The 14,361-nt window shown below is 41.4% G+C and overlaps 1 protein-coding gene across 1 annotated transcript; it reads left to right on the forward strand.

The window, feature by feature from the left end:
- Positions 1-2,956: 2,956 nt before the first annotated feature.
- rtn4rl2a (reticulon 4 receptor-like 2 a) lies at positions 2,957-7,669 on the forward strand. Its single transcript, XM_041784572.1, has 4 exons — positions 2,957-3,098; positions 3,733-3,959; positions 4,109-4,342; positions 4,495-7,669. Exons 1-4 carry the CDS (start codon positions 3,041-3,043, stop codon positions 5,347-5,349), a joined length of 1,374 nt encoding a protein of 457 aa, XP_041640506.1. The 5' UTR covers positions 2,957-3,040; the 3' UTR covers positions 5,350-7,669.
- The last annotated feature ends 6,692 nt before the right edge of the window (positions 7,670-14,361 follow it).

Genomic DNA, 14,361 nt, shown 5'->3' on the forward strand with positions numbered 1-14,361 from the left:
GAGATGTGTTTTGAATCCAAAAATGGGGCCAAAAGTAAAGGAAAAACAGAATAGATAATGATTTTCTAAGACAGTCCCTGGAAAAGACCCCCCCCCCCACATACAGAAATGTCTACTCTTGTACTAGAAATGCTTACTTATCTGCACCCTTGTTGGACAATTTAAAAAATTGCTTTCAAATAAAGTATTAACATTTCAAGTTTACAACTTGCATGGAGTTAACTTGGGCTGCAACTTATTAACTTAATTTTAAAAATTGAATTCAATTTCTTGTTAACACTGGAAGCTATTTTAAAAGTAGATCAGACCATTTCTTCAGTGTAGATATTCACAATACCCAGAAAGATAGAAAAGCCTGTGATGGCGTGCATTGCAACAAAAAAATCCTACACAGAAAGCACACTTAGCTTTTGTGTTGGACTGAATTAAGATTTAAAAGTGTTCTTTATTTAACTGAAGTTTAAATATATAATTTATATATAATTTAGCAACAGATATTTCATTAATGGACAAGAAACATTTAGAAATGTGTCCAATGGGGTCCCAGGATGAAGTAATTTAGTTCAAATGAAGGGTTTCAAGAGAAAATGTGAAATGTAGTACATTGCCATTGAGAGGCTCCTGTTGGTTTACATTACAGTAGGCAGGGCCTTCTATTTTTTCCACTATGTGACTGACATAATGGATGCAATTTTTTATCTTACAGCTGGTGTTAAAACACAAGTAGTGACAGCTTGAGGCACAGACGCATGGCACAACCGTCTCTAAATGGCATCCATATTTAAGACATCACAGCTGTGTTTTGCTATATTTATTGTTTCATTACTTGCGGATGTCCTCGCATAAACTAAGCTTATTAAAACACGCTTACTGGCCACTTTATTAGGTACACCTGTTCCATTGTTTATTAACATAAATAGCAAATCAGCTGATCACATGGCAGGAACTGAATGCATTCAGGCATGTAGACGTGGTCAAGACGGACTTACTGAAGTTCAAATCAAGCATCAAAATGGAGAAGAAAGGGGATTTAAGCGACTCTGTGTGTGACATAGGTGTTGGCGCCTGATGGACTGGTCTGAATATTTCATGAACTGCTGATCAACTGGGCTTTTCCTACATAAGCATCTTCAGGGTTTACAAAAAATTATCCAATAAAAGGGAAATTATCCAGTACAGTTGTGTGAAAAAAATTGCCTTGTTGATGTCAGAGGTCAGATCAGAATGGGCAGACTGGTTCGAGATGACAGAAAGGCAACAGTGGCTCAAATAACCACTTGTTACAATCAGAGTATGCAGTATACCATCTCTGAATGCACAACAGGTTGAACCTTAACGTGGATGGACTACAGCAGCAGGAGACCACACCAGCCGCTCCTGTCAGCTAAGAACAGGAAACTGAGGCCACAATTCGCACAGGCTCACTAAAATAGACAATAATTTCTATTTGCATATTAGAATGGACAATAGAAGATGGGAAAAATGTTGTCTGGTCTGATGAGTCTCAATTTCAGCTGTAACATTCAGGTGGTAGGGTCAGAATTTGGTGTAAACAACATGAAAGCATGGATCCATCCTGCCTTGTATCAACGGTTCAGGCTGCTGGTGCTGCTGTAATGGTGGGGGATACTTTATTGGTTACCTTTGGGCCCCTAATTAAGCATTGTTTATATGCCACAGCCTACCTGAGTATTGCTGCTGACCATGTCCATCACTTTATGACCACAGTGTACCCATCTTCTGATGGCAGCTTCCAGCAGGATAATGCATCATGTCACAAACTCAAATCATCTCAAACTGGTTTCTTGAACATGACAGTGAGATCATATTCCAATGGCATCCACAGTCACTAGATCTCAATCCAATAGAGCACTTTTGGGATGTGGTGGGACAGGAGATTCACATCATGGATGTGCAGCCGACAAATCTGCAGCAAACTTTGTGATGCTATTATGTCAACATGGATCAAAATCTCTGAGGAATGCTTTCAACGGCTTGTTGAAACGGTGCCATGAAGAATAAGGCAGTTCTGAAGGCAAAAGGAGGTCCAAACTGATGGTAGTAAGGTGTACCTTATAAAGTGACTGGTGAGTGTATGTCACAACAAAAGAGAGGACTAGGAATAAAGAACTGTGTGAACTTTAAACAGCCAGTTAACTTTTAGAAGTGTTTCAGAGGTCCTTAATCAGTAATAAAGCAGACATCTCTCTTATCTCTTATCTCAGCCCATCACACTTGCGTTATTAACCAAACTGATATCATTTCAAATCATCATCATCATCATCATAATCATTATCAAAAGAATAATGTCAAGAGCCATAATTACACACAGCCTGACTGGACTGCGTCGTAGTTAACCTACAACAAATATTTCTCAGTCAGGGCTGTTTTGAGTGGATATCCTGGCACAGAATGCTCTCCTGTGGCTGAATCATAATTCGGGGGCATCCTTCTTTCCTGATACAGAACCATCTAAGACTTTGCTGCATTCTGTCTGGCTGCACCGAGCCGGAAACTGACCATAACGGTGCACGAAAAAAGACAGCCAGGAAACGAGCTGCGCGCTCTTCTCCTACCCATTCTCCGCTCCTCCACACAGCCCAGTCATCATCACCGGGCACTGTGCCTTGCCCCCCCCCTTACCCTCCCTTCTCTGTCTCTACTTTCACTGTATCTCACCCTCCCTTCCTCTCGTTCCTATGTGCGTCGAGAAAGTCTCCTCCTCTCACAGACTGTGAGCGCACGTCTCCAACCAGCCTTTACGCGCGCACAAACTCTCTAAGAGAATCCCCTGTGGTTGGGCCCGCCCCTTTCCGTTTCTTTACGCCCTCACTCATTCATGACCCTGGTTTAGTGACGTAGGAGATTCCACGGTGCCCACTACCGTAGGCAATTACGGGATGCTTGAGTATATATGGGACACTGGTAGCCATCAAACGGCACACTCTCAGTCGCTCCGACTCGGGAACCAGGGCATCAGCGGAGATAGCAGGCTTTACTTCGCCCTCTTAGGCTAACTCGCTTTGGGCTTTGGTTCAGGATGGACACCTCTATGATTTCTCGGAGCCGACGATGCTCCATCATGCGCAACTGCAAAAGTAAGTTTCTCCATGTTCTCTCGGATTTGGATACCACATAGATCTACACGCTAGAGTTCATGCTGCTTTAGTTAACTTGTGCTGTTTGTCTTCACTTGTGCAACTATAGTTACGTTTCTATCAAAGACTGCTGTTATAATTCATATGGTTAATGCTCGATCAAATACACATTTTCTTTTGGAAATAATAAAATGGAGAAGGAAAAAAACTTAAATTTGGTTCATTTTTAACAGAAAATTGCTTATTTTTGCCTTCAGTGGTAGGTATTGTAGGCATATTGGTGCAGCTGCATAAACTAAAGTGAAATAGAAGCACCTTTTAACAGTTGTATGCTTTTGCTTTGGTACTTTTTGTGAATTCGCTGTGCGTAATCGCCGGCAGGTGCTTCAAAGTGTTAATTCATTTGAAAGATAGTCATTATTTTGTCATTCGAGAGCTGTTCTCGTCTTACATTTAATCTAAAATGTATAATACTAGGTTTATGAAAGGGAACATTTACAAACAGTTCAAAATGTTCACTCACAAGCCCCCGGTTGGATGCAGTGAAATGTTGTAGTGGCTACTTCAGCTGCGGATGTTTTCAGCACCTCGGACAGCTCCGGCTCACCACCCTCTCTCCCCGCTCTTCCAACAGGCGGTCTCTCCCTCTGGTTGGTAGTGTGGCTGGTCCTCGGCAAGCCAAGTCCGGCATCGGCATGCCCGCAACAGTGCGTGTGCTACCCGACGCCCATGACTGTGAGCTGCCAGGCGCAGAACTTCACCGCCGTCCCGGTCGGAGTGCCCTATGAGTCGCAGCGTGTTTTCCTCCAGAACAACAGGATCACGGAGCTTAGAGTTGGCTCTTTTGCCTTCGGAACTCAGGTAAGACAGAGTTGAAAGAAAATAGAATTTACTGGATGAAAAGAAATTTCAAGCTGCCTCTTGATATCTAAACATGAAAAAGTCGTCTTTTTAAGAAATCCACTGAGAGGAATTAATCAGAACTCTTTTCATGCCTCTTCTTGCATCAGGTTCTGTGGCTGTTCTCCAACAACATCACGTGGATTCAGGCAGGGGCCTTCAGTGAGCTGAGGGACTTGGAGGAGTTGGACCTTGGAGACAACCCTGGTCTCCACAGGCTGGAGGGTGGAGCCTTCCGCGGCCTTGAGAAGCTTCAGAGCCTCCACATGCACCGCTGCCGGCTCACTGCCCTGCCCCATGACATCTTCCACAAGCTGTACAGCCTGCAGTACCTCTATCTGCAGGTAGGGGCGCAATGGGAGACACTCACATTCACAAACATACAGCCATCTGCTCTTGTTCATCAGACAAGAGCATACGTTTAGTAACATTTATTATTAATTCCTCTGTGTCTGTTCATCATATGCTTAACCACTGTTCATCTTGTGTTTTCTAGGAGAATAATATCCATTTCCTGCAAGATGACATCTTTTCTGACCTCATCAATCTGAGCCAGCTTTTCCTGCATGGCAACCGTATCCGGACTCTGTCAGAGAACATGTTCCGTGGCCTGGTCAACCTTGACAGGCTTCTTCTCCACGATAACCGCATCAGGCAGGTGAACCGCCGTGCTTTCCGTGACCTCGGCCGTCTGACTATGCTCTTCCTCTTCAACAACTCCTTGGCTGAGCTGCCCAGTCAGACCCTGAGGGACACGCAAGGAATTGAGTTTCTTCGCCTGAACGCCAACCCCTGGTCCTGTGGCTGCGAGTCCCGCGGCCTGTGGGAGTGGTTCCGTGAGGCGCGTGTCTCTTCCTCAGAGGTGATCTGCGCCTCCCCGTCAACCCGCCGTGGCCAGGACCTCCGATTCCTTCGTGAGATGGACTTTGCCCTCTGCCCCCTGCCCGATCCAGGCTCCATAGCTGGTTCCACCACCACCACCTTCAGCACCAAAACCCGCTGGTGGTTCCACAAGAACAAGCCCCAGTCATCCACAAAAGGTGTCTTCGAGAAAGCCTCAGAGACTGTCAAAGCTGGTTTGTACGGGAAGGGCCCGTCCACAACCACCTCAGTAGTCAAGTATGAGCTGGGCGAGGAAGAGCTGGCGCTGCCCAAACTTGACCCAGAAGAGTACTGGGCAAACTACGGCAACGAGGACTCAGGTGTCACCCTGCGATGCTTCGAGCTTGAATGTCCACCTGAGTTCGACCTGCCTCCATCTTCCTCCTCTCCCTCGTTCTCCTCACCATCCCTTCTATCACTACTAGCCCTTTCTGCTTTCAGCCTCTGCCTAAACCTGCTATTCGGCTGAATCTGACTCTTAGTACTCTGCACCTTTCCCTTGCAGCCTGTTTTATAGGCTGTGGGGATCCCTGTTAGACTCTCTTCACCCCCTTTGCCCACTTTGCTGTGAGCCAATCCTCAAGGCAACAGCGAGGGAGATGGGGGGAGCGGTCAGATTTTGTATCTAGCAACCACAGGGCTTAACACTTTTCAGGGCTGCTAAGAGTTCTTCAGTTGAAGTCATGTTTATTTGCATTACTCTGCAGGTATGGCGTTCTGTGTCTTACCTGTATGATTTCATGATTCCCTGTAATCAGGGTTACGAGGGCTGAGTCCATCACTAATATCAACACAATTTGATAGAAGTTGTGAATGATGTTGTCAATTTTGTCAACTTGACTTAGTTCAGATGACTAGTGCTATTAGTGCATCCAGTCCACTGGCTGCAACCAATACTGCAATTACTGTTAGATTCAGTGCACAGTGATGACAATACTGTAACCACTTAAAGTGTCATGTAAATAGGTATTTGTTTTTGTGACTGTTCAAACTGACATTTGTGGTCCAACCATTTCATTCTCATCTTGATCCAGGGTATACTCTGAAGGTTAGTGCTTCTTCAGGACAGAGCACTGTGAGGCTTAGCTTTACAATAATGGAGAGAATGGAAGGCAATATACTGAAAACAAAGAGGGAAGACTGCAAGAAGAGGGGGACAGACAGAAAGAGTGGGGAGAAGGATACATGGTGAAAGAAATGGGATTAAAAGAAAAAGGAGAGGGGGGAAAGAGGGGCAGTGATATTGCAATAATAAGGAGAGAAGCAGCAGGGATACTGTAGAGCCCTCTTACAGACAGTGCTGGAAGTAGAGGCAGCAACATAAAAGAGGAAAGTAATAAATCAACTCATCAGTATTTGTCCCATCCATCCTGCTCATCCCTAATTCTTCGTGTGTATGGTGTCATTTGTGACAACCACAGGGAACGATTGCTTCCTGTCAGGAAGCCAGACATTTTGCTTTTTGGATGTCTTTCTGTGACATTATATGAATTATAATTTGTAAAGATTGTTGAATGAAGATGAAGTTCTTGATATAAAGATACACTGACTATTTCCTGAACCATGCTATCATGCTTTTTACTTTGGAGGGGAGGGGTTGATATTTTGCTGAATGTATTTTAAAGAGGGATCTGACCAGCCAAGCAAAAGCAAGAAACAAATACAGGGCAGAAGAAGGAAATTTAAAAGAGAGCTAAAAGTAGCAGATTCTACCCGTTTGACCAAACTGTGACTAAATATGACTAAAGGTCACTAGAAGAACTTACCACATGGACCTGATGTCACAGATAGAGGGTACTCAGCTTTGGCTATAATGGCCATCTGTCACTGTGTGTGCGAAGATAAAATAAGATGAATGGATTCACATGCTGGCATCACTGCAAAAGGCAACTACGTCATTAAGTTTGTCACTACAGTGACTCACTGGTGGGCGATGCCAGATGGAGAGAAGAGGTGCAAATGGGCTGATTTGTAAATACACTAAGAGAGCAATGAGAAAGTCTGGTGACTGTCTGGGCTGCAGAGAGCAGGAGACAAAAATGACAGACACACTGACTTGCAGACAGACTGGTGGAGATAATAAGAAGTGATGGAGGAGCAATCCTTAATGTTCACTGTCCATGTTCACTTTAGGGAAATCTTTGTGAGACTGGAAAAGTAAAGAGAGGGAAGCAGCTATAGCATGGGAGTGGAAGTTACCAAAAAGAGGCAGAGTTCCTCATTCCTCCCTCTTCAGAGCAAGAATTCACACCACCTTGTAGGAGAAGGTCAATGTAGGTGTGCTGATGTATAACTACTTCATTTCTTATCTTTTTTTACTTGCCCACCTTTTTCCTAAAGTTCCCTGCATCTCTCAAGGGCAGAGAAAGTAGGAAGGGAGATGGTCCCTGGTTCCAGAAGAGGTGACAAGGGCAAGGCCAGGGTGTAGGTGCAGAAGAGTGGGAGGCAATGCAAGCAAGGCACTCACACAATTGGACCCACTCACAAAGCCAGTTAGCCTTGCCTCAACACAAACAATGTAAGGCACCTCTCTCTCTTTACTTTTCAGACTTACAGCTAAACAACTGCTGGTTAACTGATGAAACTAAAAATGAAGGTTAGACTAATATTGGGAAATAGTAAGTGTCATCTTGCTGTTATGTTTCTAATGGAGTTTTAAAGAGGAGGTCAAACTGAGCCAGGGTGCTCTTCAGTGACCAGAACAGAGAGGTCACTTTCAGACGACCAAAGTGCCAGTTATACCATTTTCCCTTTGTCATTGTGTCATCGTGCATGTTCTATGTTTTGTATTTAAGAATGAAAAACTATTCTCTATGACAGATGGATAATTTATTTTTACTGTGAAAGAATAAAACCATGTTTAAAGATGCAGCATAATGACAATACATTCATACTTGTTTAACTAAATGATTCTGTGGTGTTTCATTTTATTTCTTGGCAGTTGGCCAGTCAAACACCGTAAGCGATCAAAGCACAAATATACACACACACCCCCGCACAAACTCATGGACACATTGCCATTGTGTAACTCCTCCAGGCAGTGATCCAGCTTTCTTATCTGTGCAACAATTGAGCTGCAAAAAACTGAGAACAGGAAGTGTGGAGATGAAAACACAGAATGAGTAGTGTAAACTATTCATAAATAAATAAATCAACTAATTGTTAATGACTAAAAGCTTACAAGACACCATAAACAACAACTAATATTTCAATATGCAGACCAAACATGACCAATACAGAGAAAATGACAATAACATTCTGGATGGAAGTGTAGTATAAAACATAAATCACTGGCAGAAACCTTGTTTCTCCATTTTTATGAGTTTCTTTTGAAATAAATCAGTGCTGTTGGTCGGCCTGGTTGGTTTCACAGATATAAACTTGTGAAATCCCATAACTCTTTTGGATTGGAGGCATCTTTACAAGCCCTTATGTCTTAGGTTTAATTCCCTGTCTCCAAAGCCTTGTAATAGCATTTTATTTTTATTTTGTTTTTGTCTTTCTAGCCTTTATTTAGCCAGGTTAGTCCCACTGAGATTAGACATCTCAATTTCTAGGGAGACCTGACCCAGATTAGCAGCAACACACAGCTTCAACAACCAACTCATAAAATACACAATCAATGATAACAATAATAAATCATCAGTTAAAACAGTGGCATTTGGAAAGTTTGAATTCAAGAGTTTTCACTAAGGATTTTAAAAACATTCAGAATCACCAAGTTATGCAGTTTTAAATCAGTCAGATTGTTGCAAGCAGAAGGTGCAGAATACCTAAAAATCCTCTTTCCCAACTCAGGCTTTGGGAACAACAAATGACACAAATTGTGAAATCCATCCTTCAAGATCCAAATCAGAATTTTATTGTCAAGTACATTTTCACATACAAGGAGTTTGACTTGGTGTTTGATGTGAAAGAAGTAACACAGAGCAAGAATAAAACTGTGAGGAGGCTTAAAAATAAATAGATTAAAAAAACCCCAAAATATTAAGGTTTAATAGGCTACTTAAGTATATCGGTAAAGAAAAAAATGGTAGCAAAATAAAAATAAGAAATACAGTATAAACATCACAAAGCATGTATGCACAAAGTTGTAGAAGGAGAAACTGCACAGATGTGTGGGTTTGACTGATCAATGCTTATAGGGCTTTTTTTCTAAATGAGTGTAACACACGCAGTGTGCAGTTAAAAACAGTGGAGACAAGTCCAGTGTTGTTAATATAACACGTAAGTCTATAAGATCATGCATAGTTCTGTCTGCTGGTTCTGGGGTTCAGTCAGTCTGTAGGGGGAGGGCTGGAGTACTGTTCATTAGACTGACAACAGAGGGGAAGAAACTGTTCTTGTGTGGGAGGTTTTAGTCCTAATGGACCTCAGCATCCTGCCAGAGGGGAGGGCATCAAAAAGTCCATGTCTGGGGTGAGAGGGGTCAGCCACAATTTTACCTGCGTGCCTCAGAGTCCTGGAGGCGTACAGGTCATGGAGCAATGGAAGCTTGCAGCCAATCACCCTCTCTGCAGAGCGAATGATTCGGAGCAACCTGTTCCTGTTTTACTCTGTGGCTGCAGTGCACCAGACAGCGATGGAGGAGGTGAGGATGGACTCGATGAAGGCGGTGTAGAATTGCACTGTCATCTTCTTTGGCAGGTTGGATTTTCTTCACCTGCCTCAGGAAGTACATCCTCTGTTGGGCTTTTTCTGACGAGGGAACTGATATTCAGCTCCCTTCCGAGGCCCTGGGTCATGAGTTTTCCCAGCAAAAGAGAGTAAAGATCATCTGCAATTCTGGCTTTAAGCTTGATTTTGATAACACATTATTATTTAATGACACATGCCAGTATTTTACCATAAAGCACAAGTTTCCAAACTTTTTCAGCCAGGCTCTCCTCTTGCAGATGCAAATATTTTCATTGACCTTCTTTATGAGGATAAACTTGTCACTATGCAGCAAACTTTGCTAACACTGTTGTCTTACCTAGAACAAATGTAGTCTTCTGCTGACTGTGGGGTCTGACACATAGCATAATCCAAACAAGATGCATTGTGATGTGTATGTGTATGGTTTAGGAAAAAGGATAACACTGTTTATTCTGTAGCCTCGTAATGCTGCCTTTTCCCCATGCACATTATTTGAACATTTTTTTAAGTAGCAACTGCAAAACATCAAACTGCAAGGGAATCTAAATTTCAAAAGCTTTTTCTTAGGAGCTCTATGAACTGTTATGAGCTCTATGCACCTGAAAATGTGATTGGCTTGTAGCATTACAGGGGCAGAGGTTAGCATGTTGCTCTTATGCATTAACAACATGTTAACGGACTAAGACCAACATCCCAGTCTACTTATGAGAAATTGTGACCTGCTAGGGAATAATGCACCAGCCATGACCCAAGTTTGATACAAACAAGTCATTTAAATAAAGGTTTAAAACCAAAATAAATACACAAATAATCTAAAGTGTTTTAAACATCTGATTATTCTGGATATATATGTGTCAGATGGAACGTCAAAAGGTAGAGCCAATTCATAAATTGTCTACATTCAAATAGGATTAATCACATTTTATTTCAGTCAAACTCAGTGCTCACATAAGGGAAAGGTCACAGCAGTCATTCCACCTGATAACGGCCCTCCTTGATAAATTTTAGTGTAAGTTAACAGGCTACATTCAAAAGTTATCTGAAGTTGTGTGAGGCTTAAGCAGCTTGAGTTGTTCAGTTCATTTTGGTATTTTTTAAAGAGTCTTTGGATTTCATTATCATCATTTCTCTTCAATAGAGTCTCCTTGAACTTAAGGGTCGGCCTGTTCGGGATGTCTTGTTTCCCACTTTTTGAGGATACGGCAGGCTTTTCAACTTTTGAAATGGCTCTTTCAAAAGGAAAAAAAATAAAAAACCTTCAGAGCAGTCAGAAAATACGTTTACAGTAGCTGGCAAAGAGGCTGACACACAAAGGCTAACATGATATCATGTTTAGGTTTGGATTAAATCATGGCTTTTAAGTTAATAAAACACAGCAATACCCCATACCATCCCCTTTGAATTTGCCACTGTGAAAGAAGGTACACCTGACATAATTTCTTCTTCTAGTTATGCTATTGTAAAGCCTGCTGTTATTACAGTATATACAGTACCTGACATTTGAACATATAAACTGTCAGTACTGGGATGTAAAAAGGAGAAAAACACCACAAATGAGGCTATGTGGTATTGAGACAAATGCTTACGCCTGATTTTAAAAACAAAAGTATCTAGGGACATCCTATCTGGTGGGGCTCCATCCCTCACAGATTTTTTACCAGTTTTGTTGTGTATAATATGTAGTAATGATAAATATTCCTGTCAAATTCTTTATTTCATACAATAAACATGAGTCACCCCCCTCCCTTTAGTTGGTTTGATCCAAAAATTGCTTCACGAGCTCCGCTCACAACAGGGGATTCTACAGATTTATATGCTGATGACAGGTAGCTGTGTTGAAGTTAGAGAGGAGGGTAAAGAGCATCTTGCTTTTAAAAGTGTAAATATAAAATATAAGGAGCTATACACTGATTGACTGATTTAATATTATAATAAACCCAGTACACAAATATGAGAGTTGCACCAGACAGCGAGACCACATATCCATCCATTAAGCCAAGTTCATTTTCTGAGATGGGCGGAGTCAGACAGCTCATTAACATTTAAAGGTGCAGTGTGTAAAACTGAATATCAACATCTAGAAACTGTGGAAACCAGTTGAATTTAACGTGTATCTGTAATGTGAATACAATACAATACAATAACTTTATTTATCCTTTTTTCCTCTATGTTACCATGGAAACATGTGAAAATCCAAGATGGCGACATCCATGGAGAGGACCCTCCCTATGTGTGAATTAAAGGTTTATTCTGAGTTGTTTTTTTTTTTTTTTCAAAATAGCTATTTTTGAATTTAGATGACTAAACACTTATTTAGATAGACTGTCTTAGAAGTGTTTTTCTTTATTTTACCAAGTTTGTTCAGCTAAATGCTACTAGGCTAAATATTACACACTGCACCTTTAAAGACACAGACACAGAAATACAGCAGCTCGTTCTGAGCAGGGCTGTCACAGAGGGGTTTTTAGACATTGCAACACTGGAGTGTTTTTTCAGCAACAAACTTCACAGGCATATTTTTGAGGACCTCTGAGACCAATATAAACTTGTATTAAAAGGGTAAACTATATGACCTTTAACAGTGTTAATTTAACACAGAACCCATGAGGACTTCATAAACTTGGGGAAAGTGTTAAATTCAGCACTGTGGGAGTTGAACTAAAGCTAATGATTTTGCTGTGTAGGTTGCAACAAACCTCAGATGAGCCCTTCAGTTGATTTCCAAACCCTAAGTCTTGAAACAAAGAATAAAAGAAACAAAAACAACAAAAAAAAAAAAAAAAAAAAAAACAAGAGTGAGAGAATAGTGTATGCAATGATATGACATGTATGATAAATGCCTCTAGTTGTTTTTAAGATTTTAACCTCATCATAATTTTTCTTAAACCCACATGAAATTTCTGTCATTATTACAACCAAGAGTGACTTCATGCAGGTAAGTAAGCCTTAAATTAGTTGCTGTCACTTCAACAGACAAAACTTTGATAGAGAAACAGCTTTCACATTCATGTGACTGAATTCTCTCACTTTGTTTGACACTTTGTTTTTTCCAGACTTTATTCAGAGCAATCTGGCAAACACACACACATGCACACACATGCACACACACACAGTCAGTCTGCAGCAACAGAGCGCTGTTAGAGGAATCACAGTTTGCCATGACTATATAAGGATGAAACAGACAGCTCATTCCTCACATTCCCATTGGTCTCCATGCTTTTGTGTGGCAGAAAAATTCCATGACGCAAGTTCTTGGTGAAGTACATATAAACTGTGTGGGTACGATTGGACAACATCAGCGCCACTCAGTCATCAGACACAGCCAGAGGAGGGACTTGAGCGTGTCTGTGGAAGCTATTTTGAAGGAATAGATGAATATTAATGTATCTTCATTTATTCATGAGGGGAGAGGGAGCTGATCAGAGATGGGGTTGGAGGTGGGTTGTTGTGCTTGATCAAATGCGTCACTACTTTGTCACAACTTGTCTCCACCTGCTGGGCCCCCGTCCCTCTCACTCTTTTTTTCTCACTTACAAAGACACACACAAACAGGACAGCTATTTCTCACCCTGTCATGCACATACGTAATTTGCACGTTTTTCACACTTTTATATGTTCAGGATCTGAATTTATAAAACTGTAAGGATTCTATTTCATGACACTGTTGCTGCATTCCTTTTTATGACACATCTACTCTCTACCACGCCATTGAAGTCAGAGGATTTTCACCTTATGTTTCCATGCTTTCCTGCCCTATTTCTATCTTGTAACTTCCAACATGAGCTGACAAGCTCCTCTGATTCATAGAAATCCTACCCTCTCATATAGAGGTAATTTAAAATGTGTGACTTCCATCCTCTCTGTTACTTGTCTCTATTTGCCAGAATCTTCATCGTATGTCAGAATCAGTTTTTCACTCATGATTTTTCCTTTGAAAATTTGATTCTCAAGATTTCATTGTGTAAGGCCAGTTAATGCACACCCCTCTGTGTCTTTGCACTCTTCACAGCCAGGTGGAATCTCTATATGTTCAATATCAAACAGCAGAGGTTAGTCATTGCAACACACCAGCGAAGAGGAAGCTTTTTGATCTTGTGTGCAGCCAAGAGCTGTTTCTGTTGCTAGTGTGATGCTTGTTATTTCTAACATGTTTACCAGAACATGGAGACATGCAAGAGGTGTGTTCATTAAAAGTAACATTAGTACATGTGCACACCTTTACACCTACCCCCACATTTCCTCCAACCAACACAGTAATTAGACTGGGTGAGGCCATCTGTGTCAGCACAACAGTGATAAGCCTTTAGTTAGGAAAATGTTTCTCATTGCAGCAAAATAAGTTGAACATTTTTTTTTACATAATCATGTTTTTAATGTCAATCATTACTGATTCACTTTGGCCTACCATTGTGAAATATATTTCATGCATTGTTGCTGTTTTATGAATTACATTGTTTCAGTGAAACCTGGTTTGCGCTAATGAGGGCAGGGATAAAAGAGACTGAAATGAAAACTCAGCTGCCATCTGGGTGGGAGTTCTTGCTTGAGGACTGTTGGATGGCGTAGTATAGTTGCCTAAATACAGTTGAAAGCAGAAGTTTAAACACATTGTATAAAAAGATAACCTTGCAAAGCAGATGGATTCATCCATTTCTGTGATTCTCACTGGCAAACCCATCTTGAAAAGCTCCCATCTGAACAGTTTGGGCCCGGTTAGAAAGTGACAGGACCAATCAGTGACGAGAGGCAGTACTTTCGGGCAAGGCGGAGTCATGACATAAGCAGAGGAGTCAAAAGTATTCACATTCATTACTCAGGTAGAAGTATAGATACTAGTGTTTAA

Source organism: Cheilinus undulatus, linkage group 4 (assembly GCF_018320785.1).
Source record: "Cheilinus undulatus linkage group 4, ASM1832078v1, whole genome shotgun sequence".
NCBI classification, from domain to species: Eukaryota; Metazoa; Chordata; class Actinopteri; order Labriformes; family Labridae; genus Cheilinus; species Cheilinus undulatus.

Coding starts and splice junctions, on each gene's coding strand:
- rtn4rl2a (XM_041784572.1), top strand. CDS start 3,041: ATGGACACCTCTATGATTTCTCGGAGCCGACGATGCTCCATCATGCGC. Junction 3,099..3,732: donor CATCATGCGCAACTGCAAAA/GTAAGTTTCTCC, acceptor CTCTTCCAACAG/GCGGTCTCTCCCTCTGGTTG. Junction 4,343..4,494: donor TGCAGTACCTCTATCTGCAG/GTAGGGGCGCAA, acceptor TGTGTTTTCTAG/GAGAATAATATCCATTTCCT.